The sequence below is a fragment of the Carcharhinus amblyrhynchos genome, chromosome 6 (genome assembly GCF_965287045.1).
Source record: "Carcharhinus amblyrhynchos chromosome 6, sCarAmb.v2.hapA, whole genome shotgun sequence".
NCBI lineage: Eukaryota > Metazoa > Chordata > Chondrichthyes > Carcharhiniformes > Carcharhinidae > Carcharhinus > Carcharhinus amblyrhynchos.
In genome coordinates, this window is record NC_137329.1 from 75,002,627 (window position 1) to 75,026,726 (window position 24,100).

Below are 24,100 nucleotides of genomic sequence, written 5' to 3' on the forward strand. Positions count from 1 at the left end.
GGTTAGTAATGCCATTTGACTATTGGGGAAATCTGCTCATTTCCTTTTCCCAGATACCTGGCATTATTAGAACCTTATGACAGATGATAGCTCAGCGAGAGAAAGTATTAATTGTTTGACAGCGAAACAATTGCTTGTCTTCTCAACTTTGCAGAGTTTTTTTAATTCCTTTGAGGGATGTGGGCCAGCATTTATTGCCCTTGAACTGAGTGGCTTACTGTTTCACAGGGCATTTATTTAAGAGTCAACCACATTGCTGTGGCTCTGGAGTCACATGTAGGCTACGCCAGGTAGGGACGGCAGATTTTCTGTCCTAAAGGACATTAGTGAACCAGATGTTTTTTTTCTGACAATTGTTTCATGATCATCAGTAAGTTCTTAATTCCAGATTTTTTTTTAAATTGAATTTAGTTTCCACCATCTGCCATGGCGGGTTTCGAACCTCGGCCACCAGAATGTTAGCTGTGTTTCTGGATTAATAGTTTAGTGCTAATACCACGAGGCAGTCACCTCCCCATTGTTGCATCTGCTCTGAGTTCAGTGTCTGCTAGCAGACACAGAAGCTAGAACAGATGTAACAACAGAGCTACTTGGCTCAATAGGAATAGCTGCTCTCTTGTTGAACTTGTTGCCCATTCTGAGGGTAAGTGGTTGCCAATGCATTTTCAGCTGGCATATTGCTGTATTATTTACTGGACCCAGCGGGCTTCTCGAAGGTGCGGGACTGGAGTCACAAATTGGTCAGACCCGTTGGGGGCCTGCAGAACATTAGTGAACGAGTTGGGAGTTTTTCCCCAGTGGGGCCAGCCGCTTTCCATGGTTGACTGCTCTGGAACCAGCTCAAACAATTGGCCAGATTTATTGCATATTGTTGCCGGGTGAGGTTTGAGCTCGCGATTCCCAGATGGGAGAGAAGAGGGCAGCTTTTGATGTGCCCCTTGCGCACTCAAGGTGGTTGGTGATCTGTGGCAGTCGGGCACTCTAAAGCAGACAGGTTAAGCACACTGTATGGGCGGGCATAGAATGATGCAGATTTCTTTGGCCCCTAATGGAGAATCAGGCGTTCAGTATTTTGAGCAAAATCCTGGATGGTTGCTGGGCATGTTTACTCGTGTGCTGCCCGTGGTTTCCTGAATGAGTTGGAAGTTCTGATTGCCTGTCTGAGCGCTTTCTACCACTTTCTAGATTGATGATTCCAATTGCCTGCCACCAAATACCGTTGACTTCTTGACAGCAAGAGCAGAATGGATAGATGCTGGTGGACATTAGGACCAGATTTAATACACCTCAACTTCACCACAGGCCTGACATTTGTGCGCCTATTACTATTTGTGAAAAACAATCTTTACTGAAAATCCCCAGCCTTCAGGTGCTGGTTCCCTTTTCTCTCGACCCACTCATCCTCTCTCTGCTCACCTCCACCGCCACCCCCACCCCAAGGTGTTAAGCTGACTTGCTCAATGGCCAATTGGATTATTTTCTCAGACTGGGGATGGAGCCCTGAATGGGAATGCACTGAGCTTAGCAAGCTACAACTGGTGGTAATGGTGGGGGAGTGCAGTGCGTACAGTACTGGGCTACACCAATACCGTTTCACTATGTGGGGAGGATAAATCGCTGCCCAACAACTCTTGCTGGAAAGGTTTCGTCATATGGATGTTGTTCATAGTGATTGGGCTGGTTGACCTGGCTCACTGGTGAAGAATTGTCACCTAAACAAGGTGCAAGTGGCCTTCTGTAGTTGTACAATGGTGAAAATCAAACGGTGCAGATATTAAATCATTGAGCAGAGGAGAGGGAATGAGGTGGGCCACATACAGAGATTGTCTCCTCTCTGATCTCTGTCTCTCCCAAGATATGCGACACAGGGAACTGATGAGTACCAAAAGAGCAGCAGATTTCACCAAGCCAGGCTCTCACTCCTGATGGCTGGAACATTGTGACGTGACGTTTCCTCACACCTCCCTGGGAGAGAGTGGAAAACCCGAGGAGCGAGCCAGGACCCCCTGGGATTACCCGCAGGCTGAGTGTAGCAGTGGCTTTAGGAGTGAGCAACATTTCAAAATACAACTTAGAGTTGGCCAGAGCAGCTTCTTGCCTTCCCTCCACCCTGGCACTAATCCCAGACACTTCCCAAGAGAAAATGTTAATGTGCCAGAGCAGTAGGGGGAAATAACACTTGCCAGGAGGGCATAATACAGTGAACAGCAAGAATTGTTTACAAACATGCAGTTTAAATGAGATGAACTTTGCTTTCTCTTGTGTTACAGGAAGTATTGGTATCCTTCTACTGTGTAGCACAACATCATCTGGCGACACAGCCTGGGGGTGGGTGGCGGAGGTGTTAAGAGATCTCAGTTTTGGCAGTAGAACTAATTTGCGATGGTCTAGTGTTGGGTCCCAGCCACAAAGATGAATCAAATGCATTTGTGTCACCACATGAGTCTCTTTCCAATGCTGCACTAACCCAAGTGGACCAGCACACGGCTGAAGCAAAAAAGAGGTGGGCTATTATTGGCTGCCTCTAATCAGAAGGTGATTTGGACACTACATGGGATAGCACAGCGCTAGGGACCTGGATTTGATTCCCGGATTGGATCACTGCCTGTGTGGAATTTGCATGTTCTCCCCATCTCTGCATGGGTTTCCTCTAGGTGCTCCTGTTTCCTCCCACAAACCAAAAGACATGCTGGCTACGTGCATTGGTTATGCCAAATTCTCCCTCAGTGCTCCCGAACAGGCGCCAGGGTGTGACAACTAGGGGATTTTCACAGTAACTTCATTACAGTTTACTTGTGACTAATAAATAAACATTATCTTTATTTAGCAGTGTTTTATTGCCATTTCTGTGGGTATTGATGATGCTAAATTTGATGGTGCAGAGCTATCAGCTGACCATTGATAGACTCCCTCTGAGCCTAAGGTCACCATCAGGAATAGTCTCCCTCTGTCTTGAATGCAGTGGAGTTTTTAAAACTGAGGTTGATAGGTTTCTGCTCTCTGTATTAAGGAATAAGGTAGGTGTGAGTTCAGTGGAGATACAGATTAGCATGATGTGATTGAATAATGCAGCAGGCTTGAGGGCTGAGTGACCTTCTCCTGTTCCCAAGGAAATTAATAGTGAGAGGGGTCAGACAGAATAAATACCAGTCAGTAAATCATTACCCTGGAAGAACAGTACGGCACAGGAAACATGCCCTTAGGCCCTCCAAGCCTGTGCCGTGCATTGGTCCAACTAGACCATTTGTTTGTATCCCTCCATTCCCATGTGAGAGTGGTGAGAATGTAGCAATTGCTCCCACATGCAACAGTTGCACCGATTGTTATTGAGGCATTGAAGGAGGGTGGCAGAGCACAAGCACCAGTATAAACCAGTCAGGCCGAATGGCCTGTTCGTGTGCAGTGAAATTCAATACGATTCTATGGAATAATGACATTTGCTTTTGCCCTTATTGTGTTTCAGGTTGAATATCTTGCTGGGTGGCATGACTCCGTTGTACTTCCACATGGTCAATGTGGGCCTGCATTGTGCTGTGACATCGCTGTTGCTCTACACGTGTGACAAGGCCGTGTTCCGAGACAGGCGCCTAGCGTTCTTAGCTGCTCTTCTCTTCGCTGTCCACCCCGTTCACACCGAAGCTGTAAGTAACTGTTAAACCTTTTGGGAGTGGCAGCTGAGTGGGGGTTTAGCGCAGACATTCTGCTTACTCCTGCCTTATAGGCCCATAAACATTTACAGCACAAAAGGATTGCCAGTTCCTTGTTGGAGCAATCTAAAGCTCCCTGGTGCTGTTTTCTCTCTCTCTCTTTCCATAGCTCTACATCTCCCTTCACTGTGATCATTTATCTAAATTACTAAAGCAGTTCAGGCGAAATCTCTTTGCTCTGACAGCTGAGACTATAGTGTGTACATGGAGCAGTTGAGGCATATATCAAGGGTGTATTTAAGGGAATTTAGATAAGCGTGTGATGAGAAAGAAGTAGAAAGATATGGTGATAGTGTGAGATAAAGTCATGTGGAGAAGAGGTTCCTATGCAGCATAAACATACTCTCTTAATGCACAGCTGATTCTCATGCATGGCAGATGACTTGTCTCTTACTTCATTCTGGCAGTTTGTTACTCTAGCAAAGAAGGTGGGAGTGCTCATTAAGCTGTACAAAATAATAAATTGTCTCGGGTTTTTCCGCAAGTCTAGTCAAGAAAATAAAAATCGAGGACGTGAATTTCACTCAGTGAATTGGAAAGATGAATAATTCGGATGGATGCGTAGACTGAGGTGATGAATGTTTGAAATATTCAGTGAGACAAGACTTTGAGAGATGTTCCTTACTTTTTTCCATTATGGGTGGTCGAGGATGGACAGAATTGCCTTTTTTTTTTGCAGAATTCAATCAACGATGAGTGTTAGCCACAAACCAACATCAGAAGTGAAGAGGCAAAAACAGAAAAATGCTGGAAAATCTCAGCAGGTCTGACAGCACCTGTGGAGAGAGAGTAGAGCCAATGTTTCGAGTCTTGATGACATCTTCATCAGAGCTAGACTCCAAATGTTGGCTCTGTTCTCTCTCCACAGGTACCGTCAGACCTGCTGAGATTTTCCAGCATCCACAGTGTTTTGTGTTTATCAGCAAAAATGAAGAGTCCACATTTCTAAAGCACCCTTGATGTTCTCAGGATCATCCAAAGCACGGAATAGCTAATAGGGTGTTTTGGAAGTGTCGTCAGTGTCAGACGGCAGATGTCAGAGCTCATTACTTTTGGGGTGTTAGTTGATTGAGGAATAAATATTGGGCTAGGAAACCAGGATGGGAGGGATGACGGGGCAAATATTGGGGGAGGCACGGTATTCATGTTGGGGGGGAGGGGAGTGGATGAAATGAGGAGGATGGGGTGGGGGGGTGATGAGGCGGGGCGTAGGAAGTTTAGAATGATGCTGTGTAGAGCAGAGGAATCTCCTTTGCCCATCTGAGAGAGATTTAGTTTAATGAATGATCTGAGCAACTCCAACAATGCGCCACTGCCTCAGCACCACACCAGAGTGTCAGCCTAGACTTTGTCCGCATGTCCTAAATCCCTTGACTATCTTGACTCCAAAGCACACATGCTGCCACTGAGCCTGGGCTCACGTTTCATTGCACTGCAGGAGCTGCTGTAACGATTTCTCACAAAGTTTCTTCAAATTTCCACGTAACAAATTAATTATCTTAATAAGAAACTCATACGCACGCACTTCAATTCTTCAACCTGAGTGTAAATCTTGTGACAGTCAGATCCCCAGAGTCTTTTCTTTCTTCTCTCTTGGCTGTATAGAGCGAGATTGGGATTGAGCACATTGGTTGGAATGAGTTTCAGGACCTACAGGGAATCAGGTGTTAAATTAAACATCCGCTGTTTTGTGAGAGACTCAGTCGGAGACTTGACATGTATATCGACGAGCTTTGAAGATTTGGGTGAACTGAGATTGGTGCCTGAAACAACACGGACAGACAGAGCTCGATGAAGCAACTGAACAAGTAAGGCTTTCGGGAGTTAAATCCTGAAACTTCAGATTGCTTGTTGAGTGCATTGTAGTGTGAAGTTTGTGCACTTTCAGACAGACCATATATTAAAAAAAAAGCCTTGTATAAGGTGACCCTGAGGAGGTGTGACTAGGAACGATAAATTGGAAGAGAGAAGCGGTGGTAGAGGCTGAGATAGACGATAACAAGAGGGCTATTTTTCAGCAATGATTTTTCAATCATATGAAAATTGAGAAAAGTGCCAGCTCTGAAATAAGTTGCTGCAAGGAAGGCTATACCCCGGGGGGCTACATTCCAGCTCAGATGAGAAACTGCACACTGCAGGCAGGATCTTGCAGTAGAATTGCCACATTGATTTGTATCGCTATTGCACTTTTGGAATGGCCGTCCCTCCCCCTCCCCGTCCCAGACCGTGAATTCCAGCCATAATCTTCCACCTCATCTTCGCTGCTTTTGTCATTTCCTCCCCTGCTTCACTGTGTGAAAGGGAGGCAGTGGCATATTGATATTGTCGCTGGATTAGTAATCCAGAGACCCAGGGTCTGAATCCCAGCATGGCAGATGCTGGAATTGGAATTCAATAAAATATTTGGAATTAAAAGTCTAATGATGACCATGAAGCCATTATCGATTGTCGGAAAAACCCATCTGCTTCACTAATGTCCTTCCAGGAAGGAAATCTGCCACCCTTGCCTGGTCTGGCCTACCTATGACTCCAGACCCACAGCAATGCAGTTAACTCTTAAATGCCCTCTGAAATGGCCTAGAAAGCCTCTCAATTGTCTCAAAGCACTACAAAACCTTCAAAAAGGAATGAAACTACCATCAACCTAGGCACCAGAAATTACAATGGCGAACTCAGCCTTGTTGAGCCTGCAAAATCCTCCTTACTAACATCTGGGGGTTTGTGCCAAAATTTGCAGTGCTATCCTGCAGTCTAGTCAAGCACTGACTAGCATATCCATACTGATAGAATCATACATTGTAGACACTGTCCCACACAACACCATTACCATCCTGGGTATGTCCTGTTCCACTGGCAGGACAGACTCAGCTGAGGTAGAGGTAGACAATTGGGAGGGAGTTAGTTGTCTTGGGAGTCCTCAACATCCACTCAAGGCTCCATGAAGTCTCATGCCCTCAGATCAACCATGGGCAAAGAATCGTCTGGCTGATTATCTCACACCATCACGACCCTCTCCCAATCTTCAACTCCCGCCTGATTATTCAGAATTCCTCCTTATTGAGCACCACTTGGAGGAAGGACTGAGGGTGGCAAGGGTGCAGAATATGGTGGGGGTCCTTCACCAAGAGTGACTTGGTAGCACCACTGAGCTGTCTGGGTCCTGAAGGACATAGCTGTTCAACTGGGTCTGCAGCAGATGGCAAGGGAACAAACAAGAAGGAAAAACAGATTTAGCAACTCAAAGACTGAGTATCCATGAAGCTGTGGGTCATCATCTGCAGCAAAATTGTACTCCAGCATAATCTGTACCGTCATGGCCTGGCATATCCCCCACTCAACCATTACCACCAAGCCAAGGCCAGGTTCAATGGAGAGTGTAGGAGGCATGTCAGGAGCAGTACTAGGCATACCTAAAAAGGTGGTGTCAACCTGGTGAAACTACAACACAGGACTTCTTATCCAAACAGCAGCAAGTAATAGACAGAGTTAAGCAATTCCACAACCAGATCCAAGCTCTGCAGTCCTATCACATCCAGCTGTGAATGGAGGAGGAAAATTTAAACAACTCACTGGAGGAGGAAGCTCCACAAATATCCCCATCCTCAATGATAGAGGAGTCCGACAGGTCAGCAAAGGACAAGACTGAAGTATTTACGACAATCCTCAGCAAGAAGTGCCGAGGGGATGACCTGTTCTGGCCTCCTGTGGAGGTCTCCAGCATTACAGAAATGCTAGTTTTCAGCAAATTTGATTTATTCCACGTAATGTCAAAAAACGGCTGAAGATACTGGATGTTGGAAAGGTCATGGACCGTGACAGTGTGCTGGAATTAGTACTGAAGACTTGTGCTCCAGAACTTGTGGCACGCCTACCCAAGCTGTTCGAGTACAACTACAACACTAGCTTGTAGTTACTACCTGGAAATGTGGAAAATTGACCAGGTATGTTCTGAACACACAAATCAGGCAAATCCAACCCAGTCAAGCGTCATCTCATCAATCTATCATCAGTAAAAGAGATGGAAGGGGTTATCAACAGTTCTTCAAGCGGAACTTGCTTAGCAATAACCTGATCACTGTCGCTCAGGTTCTGATTACAGCCATTCTTGGGTTCTGATTACAATCATTACAGTTTTGGTTCAAACATGGACAAAAGAGCTGAACTCCAGAGGTGAGGTGAAAGTGACTGTCCTTGACAACAAGGCCACATTTGACTGAGTGTGGCATCAAGGATCTTTAGCAAAACTGGAGTCAATCGGAATCAGGGGGAAAAGTCTCCTCTGGTTGGAATCGTACTGAGTACAAAGGAAGATGGTTGTGGCTGTTGGAGGTTAGTCATCTCAGCTTCCAGCATATCACTGCAGGAGTTACTCAAGGGAGAGTCCTAGGCCCAACCATCTTCATCTGCTTCATCAATGACTTTCCTTGCATCATTTGATCAGAAATGATAACGTTCACTGAAGATTGCACAATGTTCACAATTCATGATTCCTCACACTGACAAAGTCCACTTCCAAGTGCAGCCGAACCGGGACAATATCCAAATTTGGGCTGGCAAGTGGCAAATAACATTCATACCACACAAATGTCAGGCAATGACTATCTCTAATGAGAGAATCTAACGATCTTCTTTACCATCCAATGGCATTATCATCATGGAATCCCAAACAATACTGAAGAAGCTTGACATGTCCGCTTAATTGACATCCCTTCCACAAACATTCACTTCCTCTACCAGTGACGCACAGTAGGAACAGTGTGTGCCATCTACAAGATGCACTGCAGGAGTCTTAGCATCTTCCAAATCCATGGCCATTACCATTAGAAGGACAATGTCAGCAGACACATGGGAACACCCATCATCTGGAATTTCCCCTCGAAGCCACATACCATCCTGACTTGGAAATATATCACTGTGTCTTCGCTGTCACTCTATCAAAGTCCTGGAATTCCCTTCCTAACAACATTGTTGATGTACCTACACGACATGGACTACAAAGGTTCAAGGCGGCAGCTCACTACACCATCTCATGGGCAATGAATTCTGGCCCAGCTAGTGAATCCCATATTCCTTGAATGGAAAAAAAAGACTCTAGACCATCGCGGAAGGCACTTCGACAGTCTAAACTCCCCAGCCCACCAAGGGAAAATGAGAAATTCCACTGAAATCTGATTTTGCCTGCAAAATCACCTGCCATCAGGAGACTGTAATTGACTGTAACCCATCTTCACTGAAGTTAAGGTGAGAATTAGAAAGTGTCCTTCATAATTAAGTAATGTCGGTGACAAATAAATTAGAGCTTCCTTCCCCTCATATGCCATTAAGTGCTATTGATGCTCGGTCAGTTGGAACTTTGAGCAGAGGGCTGGAATTTTGTAGTCAAGGAAAGCAAGAGATGTGGAAACAAAGCAGGTAAATGGAGTTGAGGGGCTGAATGGCCTACCTCTATTCCTTTGTTTTTAGGTCATGTGGAATCCTAATCCTAAGCATGTTTTCGTGTTCCAATTGCAAATTTCCTAACTGGCTACATCTCCGCTTCCTAAACAATTTTCTAATGTGACCCCAAATTAACATGTGAAAATTAGTGACCTTAGACGTTAGCAAAAACCAAATAAAGCAGCACAGTAACGTTCAGTGTATAATTCTCTTTTACAGATTAAAGATCAAAAACTGTTTCTAAAGTGCTTTGGAATAAATGTTGTGATTTTACGTGCTCACCCAGCCATTACTCACATCTAAGCCGCTCCAGCTCATGGCTCTTGGCTCGGGAAACAGAGGATACTATTGATTTTAGTACTTGCATTAAGCATTATTGATCTATAGCAAAGGTTCTCTGAAGGCCATCTTTATATCATTGCTTTTAATGTGAGATTAGTCAAATAAACTTTTAATTTTTTAACTGAAGATTTCAACAGACATAAAATAATCACTTTTTTTCCACCAAAGACCGACTTTTATGTGTTTACTTCTGAACCTGATTTTTTTTTTTGAATAGAAGGTATGTATTTTCTTACCCTCAGAATGGTGGTCTCAAGTTATTTAATTACATTATAAAAATTTAAAAGGTTTTCTTGTCCTGGAGGTTTAAAATTCAATGCAATCTCTCACACACTTGCCTTGTGCTCCAGAAAGATTAGCTACAGATTAAAAAAAGAAACAATGCAATCACAATGTATATATATGTCTCAGGGTCTTTTGCCTGGGAGGCCTGTAGTTCTTAGCTAAGTTGATGCTTTTATTTAAGTTATGGTCTTGTAAGCAGAGGATTCTGAGTAAGCTGCAAGTGTTGGATTTTTAGGAGGTTGGCTATTTTGTGATCTTGAGGTTGGAGAGAGATTTTTTTCCACTTTCACAGTACTGCTGTTTGTTACCCTGGCTGCTTATTGATTACTGTTGGTTTGATGGCTTTTTTTAATGCATCCTATCCGTGCAGAACTGATTCTTGCTGCTTTGAAAGCAAACAGCAAGCATGGCTGTCTCGTCCATGTAACCTGTTAGGAGTTTTAAATCCTTTTCCAAATAATGTAGGCAATCAGGTTGATAAATATTGTGTGTTGTTATTTGACACTTTGAAATTTACCAGTCTGGATGTGGATCCAGGGCATTATAATACAAAAAAGAGGTTGAATGGGGGCTCCTTCATATTTGTCCAACACACATTGAATTTCGATGTGCCTTTTGTCCGTGGTGAACCAGAATGACAATTGGCGGAATCATAGAGTCCCTACTGTGTAGAAGGAGGCCATTTGGCCCATTGAGTCCACCCAGCCCCTATCCCTTTAACCACACGTGTTTACCCCACTAATCCCCCTAACTAATGGGCTGAATTCCATAGTCTTTGTTGTTTTAATCTTACACAAAGAGATGTGCAAATTTCCCTGATGGCTGTGAATATATTTTTATTTAACTAGATATTGGCTTGACTTTCAGGACTGTTTTGCAGTGGCCTTTTAACAGGCAGCTTTTGTTCAACAGGTTAAATTACTGTATGCTCATAATATAGCCTAGTGCAACAGTCCCAAAGTCAGCACTATAGCCTGGATTCTGTTGCACCATGCAGCTTAAAATAAAACAGACTTCATTCACAAAGAATAAAAAAATCTGGAAAGTACGTTACAAAAGTGTTAGTTTGTGTCAGAGCAGTGAGCTGCCTTGTGGCGTATAAGATTCACCCTCCTGATTTACGAAGTCCATGCTGTCCAAGACGCACAAAAGAGATGTCCAGTTTGATCCTATCTTACCTCTATCCTTGATGCACAACATGAATTGGCCAAATGGCTGAATGAGTTGCTACAACCAGTTCTGAGTGAGTATTCCACCTAATTGATGAAGGATTCCAAAGATGTGCAGGTTAGGTTGATTGGCCATGCTAAAATTGCTCCTTAGAGTCCTGAGATGCATAGGTTAGAGGGATTATTGGGTAAATGTATAGGAATATGGGGTTAAGGCCTGGCTGAGATTGTGGTCAGTGCAGACTCGACTTAATGGACCAGGTGGCCTGTTTCTGCACTGTAGGGTTTCTATGATGATTCTATGATTCCTTCATTTTTGTGAAAGCGAGCATAATCAATACCAATATTGTATCTATGTGCTCTTTCATCATTGCGAGCCTATTCACTAATGTGCCTTTCCAAGACACCATAAACGTTTGCACCGCATCACAATATCGATATCGCATTGTCTGAATCCATGTCTGAACTTATGAACTTAGCAACTCCCGGAAATGAAATGAATTTAGCTTTACTGACACTGTTTGTCCAAAAAGAGTTAGTTTATTTATTAGTCACAAGTCAGCTTACATTAACACTGCAATGAAGTTACTGTGAAAATCCCCTAGACCAGCAGTGTGCCTCAGGGATCAGTGCTGGCCCACTATTATTTGTCATTTATATTAATGATTTGGATTAGAATATAGGGGGCATGGTTAGTAAGTTTGCAGATGACACCAAGATTGGTGGTATGGTGGACAGTGAGGAAGGTTATTTCCAATTGCAGCGAGATCTTGATAAGTTGGGTCAGTGGGCTGACAAATGGCAGATGGAGTTTAGTTTAGACAAATGGGAGGTAATGTATTTTGGTAGATCGAACCAGGGCATGACTTACTCAGTTAATGGTAGGGCACTGGGGAGAGTTACAGAACAAAGAGATCTAAGGGTACATGCTCATAGCGCCTTGAAAGTGGAGTCACAGGTGGACAGAATGGTGAAGAAGGCATTCAGCATGCTTGGTTTCACTGATCAGAACATTGAATACAGGAGTTGGGACATCTTGTTGAAGTTGTACAAGACATTGGTAATGTCACAGTTGGAATACTGTGTGCAATTCTGGTCACCCTATAGAAAGGATATTATTAAACTAGAAAAAGTGCAGAAAAGATTTACTAGGATGCTACCGGGACTTGATGGATTCAGTTATAAGGTGAGGCTGGATAGACTGGGACTTTTTTTCTCTGGAGTGTAAGAGGCTGAGGGTGACCTTATAAAGGTCTGTAAAATAATGAGGGGCATAGACAAGCTAGATAGTCAATATCTTTAAAACCAGAGGGGAGAGATACAAAAGTGTCCAGAGGGGCAATTTTTTCACAGAGGGTGGTGAGTGTCGGGAACAAGCTGCCAGAGGTAGTAGTAGAGACAGGTACAATTTTATCTTTTAAAAAGCATTTAGATAGTTACATGGGTACAGTGGGTATAGAGGGATATGGGCCAAATGCGGGCAATTGGGATTAGCTTAGGGGTTTAAAAAAATAAGGGCAGCATGGACAGGTTAGACCAAAGGGCCTGTTTCCATGCTGTAAACCCCTGACTCTATGACCTGTTCGGATACACTGAGGGAGAATTTAGCATGGCCAGTGCACCTTACCAACACGTGTTTCGGACTGTGGGAGGAAACCCATGCAGACACGGGGAGAACATGCAGACTCTGCACAGACAGTGACCCAAGCTGAGAATTGAACATGGGTCCCTGAGAGGCAGCATTGCTAACCACTGTGCCACCCTAGATGGTGATAGATATAGATGGTAATATCTTTAGATAGGTAATAGATGATATCACCCTACATTCTTCTCAAGCATCAGCTCTTGCTGACAATCTCAATTGTTTCCATGAGAAATGTGTTTTTGATGAAATGGCCCTTAGATATTTCTGATACCTAGATGATACCTTTGCTATATTTAAATCTGCAGCTGCATGAAAGGATTTCCTTGCACGCCTTAATGCACTCCATCTCATGCTCAAATTCAGTGTTGTAATGGAGTAATCTTGGGAGCTCCCTCTCGCCGATGTGCGAGTTGAGAAATCTGCAAATGGGTTCTCTATTACTGTCAACTGCAATCTTACCATTACTGGTCAGTATACACGTTGGGATCCCAACAGCTCCACATGCTGTAAGATTGGTCTTGTAAGTCTTGTAAATAGTGTGCTGCCTTTTACTCGCTGTGCAAGTTTAATGCTAAAATAGGTGCGTCAAAACTGTCCTGTGGGTTAATGGCTATGCTGACTGCTCACTGCACCATGCTTACCGTTGAATGGGCTGCCATTGTTTTAGACATTACATTACCTTGGATGGTTATCTTAAACATTTGACTCACAGGTAAATCTAGCCATTTTATGCTGCTTCTATGCAGTAGCAACATAAGTGGTACTTCCACCCTCCTGCCATCAAGTCAAAAAAAATCTGCTTACCACATAAGTAATGCGGGATACGAATTTCAGTGTAAAGCCACAGATGTAGGTTGTACATTGTAACAACTGACAGATCATGTCAAGTAGCATGTCCCTTCGCCTGTTTGTAATAGGCAGATTACTGACTGTACTCGACCAGCTTGTGCTTTGCAAAATTCAGGACGTAATGTCTAACGTTTGACCTGATTGGGAAGCACTTGCCCCGAGTGTGCTAATAATTACACTAACAACAATTTAATATTACCAGTTGGACCCTCATTGCTCACATACACTTGCTAGAAATTACTTATATCCATACACAGGGACCTATCCTCTGAAGGCAAATGGAATTTGTCCAGACATTGCACCTTTTTTGAATTAAACAAAAACATTGGGAAAAACATATTTCCAAGCAACTAAGCAGAGCCAACTTGCCAACCAATCAGCAACTTTCTGTCATGCAATATGAATTGTTCTTCCCCCCCCCCTTTGAAATTTGACATTCTTGCATCTGTCCTGATGATTGAAAGATGAAAAGCTTCAACAGCATGTCTCCTTTCTCAGCAGTACTCAAGTTCTGTACTACCAAATATCTGTTAGGAAAAAAGCTCCCAAGACTGAGACATGAGCAGTGCAAAGATGGGATTGGATAGCACTAGAGCCTTGGGCCAGGCTGCAGTCTTGGGAGGAGGTGAAACCTGTGACCCCAAATGCCCTTTGTGGTTCTGACCCTAGAGGTTGGAAAATGCTGGCTTAAACACTCAGATATTCTGTACCGCTTTCGGTGCATGGACGAACTGGGAACCTTGATTGTCAGACCCTCATAAGAACCAGGCACAAAGACCATGAAAAGACATACATGTAGCTGATGGCCTAGTGGTTGATTGATTATTCCTATCCGAGTCTAGTTGATGCTTTCTTTGTCTTGATTGGTTTTATTTTCATCCCGTGTGAATCTCGAAGGGCTATTAGCACTCTATGGAATCAAGGCAATCTGCACAACTGCTCCTTTTCTCATCCAATATCTTCTCCAGTGCATCTTTCAGGAAGAGTCTCTGGGGATTGGGAACAATTGTCTGATTTTCCTTGTCTCAGTTTTAGTGCCCCAAAGTGTCTTGCAGCGTGGAAGAGTGATCTCCCTATAAAACGAAGATGGAAATTTACTGGAGTTCTATGAGGATGTGTCTAGGGCGGTGGATAAAGGAGAGCCGGTGGATGTGGTCTTTCTTGATTTTCAGAAGGCGTTTGACAAGGTACCTCACAAGAGGTTATTGCAGAAGGTCAGGGGACATGGAGTTGGGGGTAGGGTGTTAACGTGGATAGAGGACTGGTTGTCAAATAGGAGGCAGAGAGTGGGGGTCAATGGGTGCTATTCAGATTGGCGGATGGTGACTAGTGGAGTGCCCCAGGGGTCGGTGCTGGGGCCTCAGCTATTTACCATTTATATAGATGATCTGGAGGAGAGAACCGAGTGTATGATGTCGAAATTTGCTGACGACACCAAGATTGGTGGAACGGCAAATTGTGCGGAGGGTGTGGAGAGTCTGCAGAAGGATCTAGATAGGCTGGGCGAATGGGCCAGGAAATGGCAAATGGAATTTAATGTTGGCAAGTGCAAGGTGGTCCACTTTGGTAGGAATAATGGTAGGAAGGATTATTACTTACGTGGCGAAAAACTGCAGCAGGCGATGGTGCAGAGGGCCCTTGGAGTCCTTGTGCATGAGTCGCAAAAACCCAGCTTGCAGATGCAGCGGGTGGTCAGGAAGGCAAATGGGATGCTGGCCTTCATAGCGAGGGGGATTGAATATAAAAGTAGGGAGGTCTTGCTGCAGCTGTATAGGGCATTGGTGAGGCCGCAGCTGGAGTACTGTGTGCAGTTTTGGGCGCCGTACTTACGCAAGGATATTTTGGCCTTGGAGGGGGTGCAGAGGAGGTTTACTAGGCTGATGCTGGAGTTGAGGGGGTTGAGCTATGAGGAGAGGCTGAATATACTAGGCTTGTACTCGTTAGAGTTTAGAAGAATGAGGGGAGATCTCATTGAGACGTATAAGAACCCCCCCCCCCCCCCCCCCCCCCCCCAGCCAATATTCCCTTTAAACTTTTCCCCCTTCATGCTTAACCCATGTCCTCTAGTTTTTTTCTATCCTAGCCTTAGTGGAAAAGGCCTGCTTGCATTCACTGTACCTATACCTATCATAATTTTATACACCTCTATCAAATTTCCCCTCATTCTTCTACGCTTCAGGGAATAAAGTCCGAACCTATTCAACCTTTCTCTGTAACTCAGTTTCTCAAGTCCTGGCAACATCCTTGTGAACCTTCTCTGCACTCGTTCAACCTTACTAATATCCTTCCTGTAAGTAGGTGACCAAAACTCCACACAATACTCTAAATTCAGCCTCACCAATGTCTTATACAACCTCACCATAACATTCCAACTCTATAAATCAAAGTATTGAGTATAAAAGGCCAGTGTACCAAAAGCACTCTTTACTACCCTATCTACCTGTGATGCCACTTTTAGGGAATTGTATCTGTATGATGCCTTCTGACTTTTTCTTGGCTTTGATCAATACCCCTGGACAATCTTAGCCCAAACACCATCAGCAACAGGACAGTCACTGTTATCAAAATCATTGTCATGAAAATTGCCAGCAACCAGAAGGAACCAAAGTTTGATGACCCCACTGTGGGAGCAATATCTTGAAGCTATAGTGGAAAATTATATCATATCCCCTTTATACTTTGCACTTGCTAAGGTGAGTGAGCAATGGTCGTGCCAGTGAATGAGACCCTTCCAATTTCAGCCATTAAACATTCCCAGGTCAGATATAAGCAAAGGCAGTTACAGAATAAAGTTTCTTGTCACTTGGCCCAACAATTCATCTCAATAAAACACACGCCGCTGGAGCAGTGTGACTGTTTATTTTTTCCATTTCCCATACCAGCCGTTGCTCTATGACGTTGCCAGTCAGGAATATGTCCATGAGGACTGGGTTGAGGCTTCACTAAGTTATTTCATGTAAGGCCATTTCAGTCAGTAGCGAGGAGGCTTTTACTCTGGGCTGGTTTTAATGTCAGATGTCAAAGATGAAAGGCCAACTTTTAACCCACCCAATCCCGAATACTGTTGTGGTGCGCCTGACGCTCACACTTGAACGTGATGGGTCGATAGGTCTTTTCTTTCTGTGCTGTAAAACACCATACACATAACACAAGCTTTTCATGTATATTGAATATCACGTTAACGTCCTTCCCTCAGGAAAATAACGTGGTTCAGTGTACAGATAAGCTAACAACTGCGTTGCTGAAAGTTGAATTGATTTGTTTTTGCTTTATGTAAAGGTGTTGACTCTGGCAGTGCATTTCTTTCAGTGCTGAGCTTGAGCAACTTGGATTTAATTTTCTATAAGAGCTGGCTTTCCAACCTTTCGCTTTGTACCTCATCTTTCAGTCGTTTTCATGTGGCTGCCCGTCTCATCTTTCCCAGAGGGTTCAGGCATTTTACATCTTGGCTGTGCCTCCCTCTCTCAGACGCTTCTCATCAAGACTGCTTCCCACAAAGTACAGTATCAGAGCAATTTCAGAGAGCTTCAGCCAGGAAAGAACCTTCTTGTGCTTTGCAAGTGCTGTGATTGTAATTAATTTATTAGTTCAGTGAGTAGCAGAAATGGATCAAGCTCTTGCAGTAGCACTTCATGTGATTGTGTTACTGATGGAATTAAGCTGGATGAATATGCCATGTTATCATAGCTTAGCAATTGCAAATGATTCCCCGTAAATTTTAACATCCATTTTTCTTGATTATTTCCCATCCAACTGAACATTAATTTATACAAATTACCCCCGTGCATTTTAATGCCCATTTAACGAAGCTTTCTTGCACTTGTCTTGACCAGGCATGAGGAGGTGAGATGATATAGAGAGAGACAAAGAATAATTGACGTAAGACTTTTTTAGTGAAGTAGCAATATTTTCTTGGTTGAGTTCTTTCTTCCCCTCAAGCCATGCCCCACTGGCTTAGTAAGAAAATGCCCAGCAAGGTATGTCATTGAGTCTCATCTCAACACTAGGTGTTTGGTTTCATTCTCATGTCAGTTCTTAATTAGTCAGAGCTGAGAATGGATCTTTAGGGCACTTCCATTAAAAAGAAAGACACATGCACATTTTTATAGCACCTTTCACATTCTCAGGACATCCCAAAATGCTGTACAGTCAATAGAAGTATTTTTTGAAATATTGTCACTGTTGATTAAGGTACACAGCAGCCAATTTGCATACAGCAAACTCTCATAAGCAACAATGTGATAAATGACCAGGTAATCTATGTTGTTGCTATTGGTTGAGGGATCGGTGTTGGACATTGGGAAGAACTGTCCTTCTGCTCAAATAGTGCCATTTAATGGGATGACAGAGAGTATCTGGTTACTGCGTCTTTGACTGCCTTTGTACTGCACTGGATTGCCAGCCTGGATTTTGTGTCCATGTCTCTGTGAGGCTGAATTATAATTCACCTGCTGGTGGTGGGTTTGAAGGTTGGGGGCGGGGTGCAGGATGGGTGGGGGGTGGGGGACAGGTGGTGATGGTGAGGAAGGGGGTGCTGGTGGTGATGGCAGGGGCGGGCACATAAAATCCAGTATGCAGCCTACCTGTCTGCTCCTGCACCCACTGCAGTTTACTGCTGCCAAGGTGGTTGTCAAACGGACAGTTGAGGCCCTTAATTGAATAATTAATGCCAACTTGATGGCTTCATCCCACTCTGACAGATGTTAACTAGCTGCTGGAATGGCCCGTGCCCAAGTGACCAACCCAGTCAGTTTCCCTGCACAGGCTGGTGGAAGGCAGAGGGGGGTCCTTCTTTTATAGCTAACTGATTCCATTAGAGGGACTCCTCGTGGTCTTACTCCAACAAGTTCTTTCCCCCCTCCCATGTTCTCTCAAACCCAGTCCTCCCATCCTCCTTGCGAGACCTACCAACCGTTATAAAGTTGTGATCCACATAGTTTATCTCTTGACCACCACACCAAGCACTGGGGAACTTCTGGCCTCTGTTTGGCTGGCAGCTGTCTGAGGTGGGAATCCCTGTCCCTGAAGGGCAGAAGTCCCACCTCCAGTCTAGTAGTGGTCAATCGCCCTGTAAAATCCAGCCATTGGAGTGAGACATGAACCCACATGAATCTTCTGAGCCAGTTAATGCCAAAGGCCATCAACTGTGGGGAGTAGAGTGGGGAGATGAGAATGAATGAGTCAAAGATTCCTCTCCTACTCTGCTCACATTTTGTGAACACTGGGAGGTAAGAACATAAGCAAGAGCAGGCCATTCAGCCCCTCGGCCTGATCCCCTCTCCCCATTCCCCTCTTTCCAATAATCTTTGATTCCCTTATAGATCAATAATCTTTCTAATTTGCTCTTGAGCGTGTTCAGTGACCCAGCCTTCATTACTTACTAGGGAAGAGAGTTCTGAAGATTGATGACATTGTGAAAAAGATTTTTCTCGCCTCTATCTGAAATGTCAGATCTCTTATTCTGCGGCTGTGTCCCTCAGTTCTAGATTCTCCCCTGAAGGGAAACAACCTCTCGGTATCTATGCAGTCGAATAGAATCTTAGAATCTTTTTACGTTTTAATAAGATCATCTCTCATTCTTTAAATTCCAATGAGTGTTGGCCCAACCTACTCAATCTTTCCTTGTAAGACAGCCCTTCATCCCTGGAATCAGCCTGGTGAACCTCCTCTGAAGTGTTTTCAATGCAACTGTCTCCTCCTCAAGTAAGGAGATCAAAACTCTTCGCAGTTTTCTGGATGTGGTCTCACCAGCATCCTGTACAGATGTAGCAAGACTTCTCTACTCTTGTGCTCTCACCTCACTGCTATAAGGGCCAAGATTCCATTTGCCTTCTCAATTTCTTGCTGTGCCTACACATTGATTCATGTGCAAGAACACCCAGATCCCTCCACATTCTGTAGTGTCTCTCTATTGAAGCAATACTCTGTTGTTCCGTTCTTTCTACCAAAGTGAACGATCTCACATGTTCTCGCATTATCATCTGCCGTATTTTGGCTCACTTTCTCACTTAACCTGTCTGTGTCCCTTTGGAGAGCTCCTCAGATTTTTGAGACAGGACTTTCACTTGGGTGGCCTTGCTTGGCCTTGCCCAAGTTCATGGGTGAAGAGGTTCTGGGGACCTGCAGCTGATAGTGGGATTGTTCCAAGTTGTCAGGAGGGCTGTGGGAGGATATGGGAGAGGAGATGAGCCCCTTTCCTGTGGCAGTATTTTGATGTTGTGGATGTGTTCTCATGTCTGTGATTCTTGTTTCTGCAGGTGACGGGGATTGTGGGTCGAGCCGATGTGTTAGCATGTGTCCTCTTCCTATTGGCTTTTCTCTCCTATCTAAGGTATGTACTAATGTGTCATTTCTCCATTAAATTAACGAATCACTGAAGGATTTTGTTTCAATATAAAGAGACCTTTATTTTTTGCTTGTTTCAGATTTTATTTTTAACTATCTCTCCTGGCAGTGGCTGATAATTTTGAATTCTATGAGATTTTTGATATGAAATCACATTGAGTATTCTAAAGATTAATCCTCAGAATACACCAGGAATCACTGGAACACCTCTGGCCCCGAACAGGAGTGAGGCGAATCGTTAAAGCTCCCATCGGTTTGAGCAATGGAGGTCACGGAACACATCTGAAAATCGCCTGGTGATGGTCAGCATTTTAGATGGGATTAACTGATAGAATTGTACAGTGCAGAAGAGGCCCTTCGGCCCATCGAGTCTGCACCAACACATTAGAAACACCTGAACTCCCATCCACCCTCCCATCTGCCAGCACTTGGTCCATAGCCCTGAATGTTATGATTTGCCAAGTGCTCATCCAGATACCTTTTAAAGGACGTGAGGCAACTTGCCTCTACCACCTTCCCAGGCAGCGCATTACAAACCGTCACCACCCTCTGGGTAAAAACGAATTTCCTCACATTTTCTAGCAGTGCTCAAATTCCCAATTACAAAATGGTTTCTCCAGCATCTGTAAGTGTTCTTTTTTGCTTTACTATGGTACTGAATAAGGTATGGTAACGATGAATAAATGGAACTATTGCACCGGGTGTCTGAAAATCTTTCTGTTCTTTGCAGGAGTGTGAACTGTAGCTATATTGGGAAATATTTTCCCCCCACCAGCTCTCCATTCTTCCTGTTGCTGAGCCTTTTCCTGGGTACCTGTGCGATGCTGGTGAAAGAGACGGGAATCACTGTCTTTGGAGTGTGTCTTATCTATGACCTTTTTGTTCTGTGCTCTGACAGACTTCTGATGTAAGTACTAATGAGCTTCTTAATAACATGAACCAGATAATTTCTTTGTTTTTTAAGAAAAAAAGATGCTTATTATAAGCACATAAGAAATAGGAGCAGGAGTAGGCCATCTAGCCTTTTGAGCCTGCCCTGCCATTCAATAAGATCATGGCTGATCTGTCATGGCTCAGTTCCACATTCCCGCCCTCTCCCCATAACCCTTAATCCCCTCTCTTATCAAAAACCCATCAACCCGCGTCTTAAAAATTTTAAGCGAGGCAGCCTCCACCACTTCAACGGGCAGAGAATTCCAGAGATTCACCACCCTTTGAATGAAGAAATTCTTCCTTAGAATCCATAGAATCTCTCCAGTGCAGAAAAAGGCTTTTCGACCCGTCAAGTCTGCATTAACCCTCAAAGAGCATCTTACCCAGGCCCAACTCCCTGCCCTAGTCCCATAACCCCATGAATTTACCATGGCCAGTCCATCTAACCTGCACATCTTTGGACACTAAGGGGCAATTTAGCATGGCCAAGCCACCTCACCTGCACATCTTTGGATACTAAGGGGCAATTTAGCGTGGCCATTGAGCCTGCACCAACAATGATCCCAACCAGGCTCTATCCCCATAACCCCACCCACACATTTCCCCTGCTAATTTCCCTGACACTAAGGGGCCATTTACCATGGCCAATCTGCCTAACCTGCACATCTTTGGACTGTGGGAGGAAATCCACACAGTCAGCCAAGGCTGGAATTGAACCTGCTCCCTGGCGCTATGGGACAGGAGTGCTCATCACTGTGCCACGGTGCTGCCCACAAAATTGAATGTCATTGACTGAGCAACTGCAATAGAGATTCCGCAAAGCAAACTGGAGCCAGGATAGGAATCGTCTTTCATTTACTGAATGCAAATTCATTATAACTTTGAATAATGTTGTACCATTTGCTGAAACACACTGCATTTGTCAGGATCCACACCATTTATTTCTGGCTCCAATGTCAAGGAATAACACAGGAAAAGAAATCCACAGTCTATCTCATTCGCTTTCTCCATTTCAATGATGGAGCAATATTTGTGTTGCTGACAATTTGTCACAATCAATCTCTTTGTTTAATCTAGAGCAGGCAATTTTTAATAACTTAATTAAGGATATTAGAGAACAAAGCTCTGGCTGGAGATGTCTGTACAGCTATCGTTGTTTACCGTGTCAATGGGCAAGAACTGAGAATGTAACCTGTGGTCCCAGATGTGAGTGTGCAGTCAATGTTTATCTAGTATACACTATGATGGAACAAATATCTATGCTACATTCCAGGTTTACTTTTCTTCCAATATCTATAAATGGAACAATTCTAAGTGTACGCCCTACTCTTCTACAGGCATTCTTGTGTAGTGTTCTGATGGATGTCCTGATGAGAGCAAGACAAAAAGCTTTGACATATCTCTTTTTCAGCAGTGCACTGTGAAAGTGTTGATTCAAGGGAGATGGCGGATCTTGCTGCTTTTGAGTAATTTAGTCTTCACCAGAATCTGTTCTGGCTCTTTGATTATTTCTGAGCACATGCTGACATCTTGATGGTCCTATAACCACCCGAGTGCCTTGTGTTGTCTGGAAACCCTTTCGTGACAGTTCTTTATGGCTGGCACATCTTGGGTTGTTAATGAACCAGTAAAGAAAGAGGCCATTTGGCCCATCAAGCCTGCACTGACAACAATCCCACGCAGGCCCTGTCTCATAACACCATGTATTTACCCTGCTAACCCTGACACTAAGAGGAAATTTTAGGACAATCGATCTAACCTGCACATCTTTGTGAAGTGTGGGAACAAATTAAGGCACCTGGAGGAAACCCACGCAGACGCTGGGAGAATGTGTAAACTCCACACAAACAGTCACCCGAGGCCACAATTGAACCTGGGTCCCTGGCACTGTGAGGCAGCAGCGCTAACCACTGTGTTAATATGTTGTCTCCTTAAACAACATCTGACTTAATAACTTTTAGGGATGAGCAAAGACGGTCTGGCCTAACAAGGCTGTTTTTCTTTTTGCCTTGAGTCAATCTCCTGTACACACTTTCTGAACATAGCCCTCAATGTCTTCTCTCCTGTCACCAGAACATTCCATTTCCTTCTACCTCACTCTGCCTCTTACTCCTCTCTCACTTTTAACTCGGGTATTTTTTTGACCAATATTAACCATTTGCCTGCATCAAATTTGAGAGTTCCCTTCACAATTTTGAAAGCTTCCAACCTTGACAACTTTATTTTCTGAAACAAAAGAGCTCTCAGTTCCAGCAGGTGGCAATAGGATGAATTCAGTCAAAGGTGTGATGATTCAATTCTTTTCTGTGAATTCCTGTCGCCCTGAATAAAACACTGCATGCAGCATCGAGAATGACTGACTGCATGGGTCCTGCCAGTTAGTAATGTCATCCTGTTGCCTTTCAGAAATGGTTGCCAATTAGAGTCTCACCCCGTTGTGAAATGGGTAAATTATAATGATAGCTTCCTTGGTTGAAATTGTCTGTTGTCACCTACTAGGTCTGAGTGCTGAATTGATTCATCAGTGGCTGCTTTGTCAGTGTTCTACCCCAGCTATATTTCAGAGTCTGCAATAAAGGCAGGGTGACACGGTGGCACAGTGGTTAGCGCTGCTGCCTTACAGAGCCAAGGTCCCAGGTTCAGTTCTGACTTTGGGTCACTGTCTGTGTGGAGTTTGCACATTCTCCCTGTGTTTCCCCCGGTGCTCTAGTTTCCTTCCGCATTCCAAAGATGTATGGGTTAGGTTGAATAGCCACAGTAAATTGCCCCTGGTGTCAGGGGATTAGCAGGGTAAATACATGAGGTTACGGGGATAGGGTCTGAGTGGGATTTTGGGCGGTGTAAACTCAGTAGGCTGAATGGCTTCTTTCTGCACTGTCGGGATGCTATGATCTTGCTAGTACATTGCACGTTGCTGACCTGAGATCAGAATGAGAGGACAACGGCCAAGTTAAATTCCCAAGATATATTTCCGCTGTAGCTGCTTGCTCAGGTGCCATTAGCAACCAGCTGCTGGATGCGCTCTGAGCAACTCTACCGGTCGAGGTGTTTGCAGTATAGGATCCTGGATTGCTCCCAGTTGTGGTAGCCCTATTGAGTAACAGTAGGTGACTTGGGACCTATGGTTTCCGAAGCTCTCCACCCCTCTGAGTTTGCCTTGCATCATGTCTGGTCTGATGTAAATTGATGGATACCACACCAGGTTTGTGCGAGTTGTTACAATGCAAAAATGATGACTGCAGGACCATGGCTTCAGTTGGATGTGTTTTCACATTCCTGCAATTTTAAGGGGTGGATTTATTCTGGCGCTTGAAGAAGAGCGATGCTCCCGTCTGGATTGGTACGTGATGTTCCCATCACCTGTTCGCCATCATCTCTGCTCAACACTG

The 24,100-nt window shown here is 44.2% G+C and overlaps 1 protein-coding gene across 1 annotated transcript in view; it reads left to right on the top strand.

Moving 5' to 3' along the window:
• tmtc1 (transmembrane O-mannosyltransferase targeting cadherins 1) overlaps positions 1 to 24,100 on the top strand; it is a 177,065-nt gene that overhangs the window by 15,596 nt on the left and 137,369 nt on the right. The window contains exons 2-4 of the mRNA XM_080190684.1: positions 3,464 to 3,641; positions 19,691 to 19,764; positions 20,509 to 20,685. Of these exons, the coding sequence (XP_080046810.1) occupies positions 3,464 to 3,641; positions 19,691 to 19,764; positions 20,509 to 20,685 (429 nt within the window). The remainder of the gene's footprint in view (positions 1 to 3,463; positions 3,642 to 19,690; positions 19,765 to 20,508; positions 20,686 to 24,100) is intronic.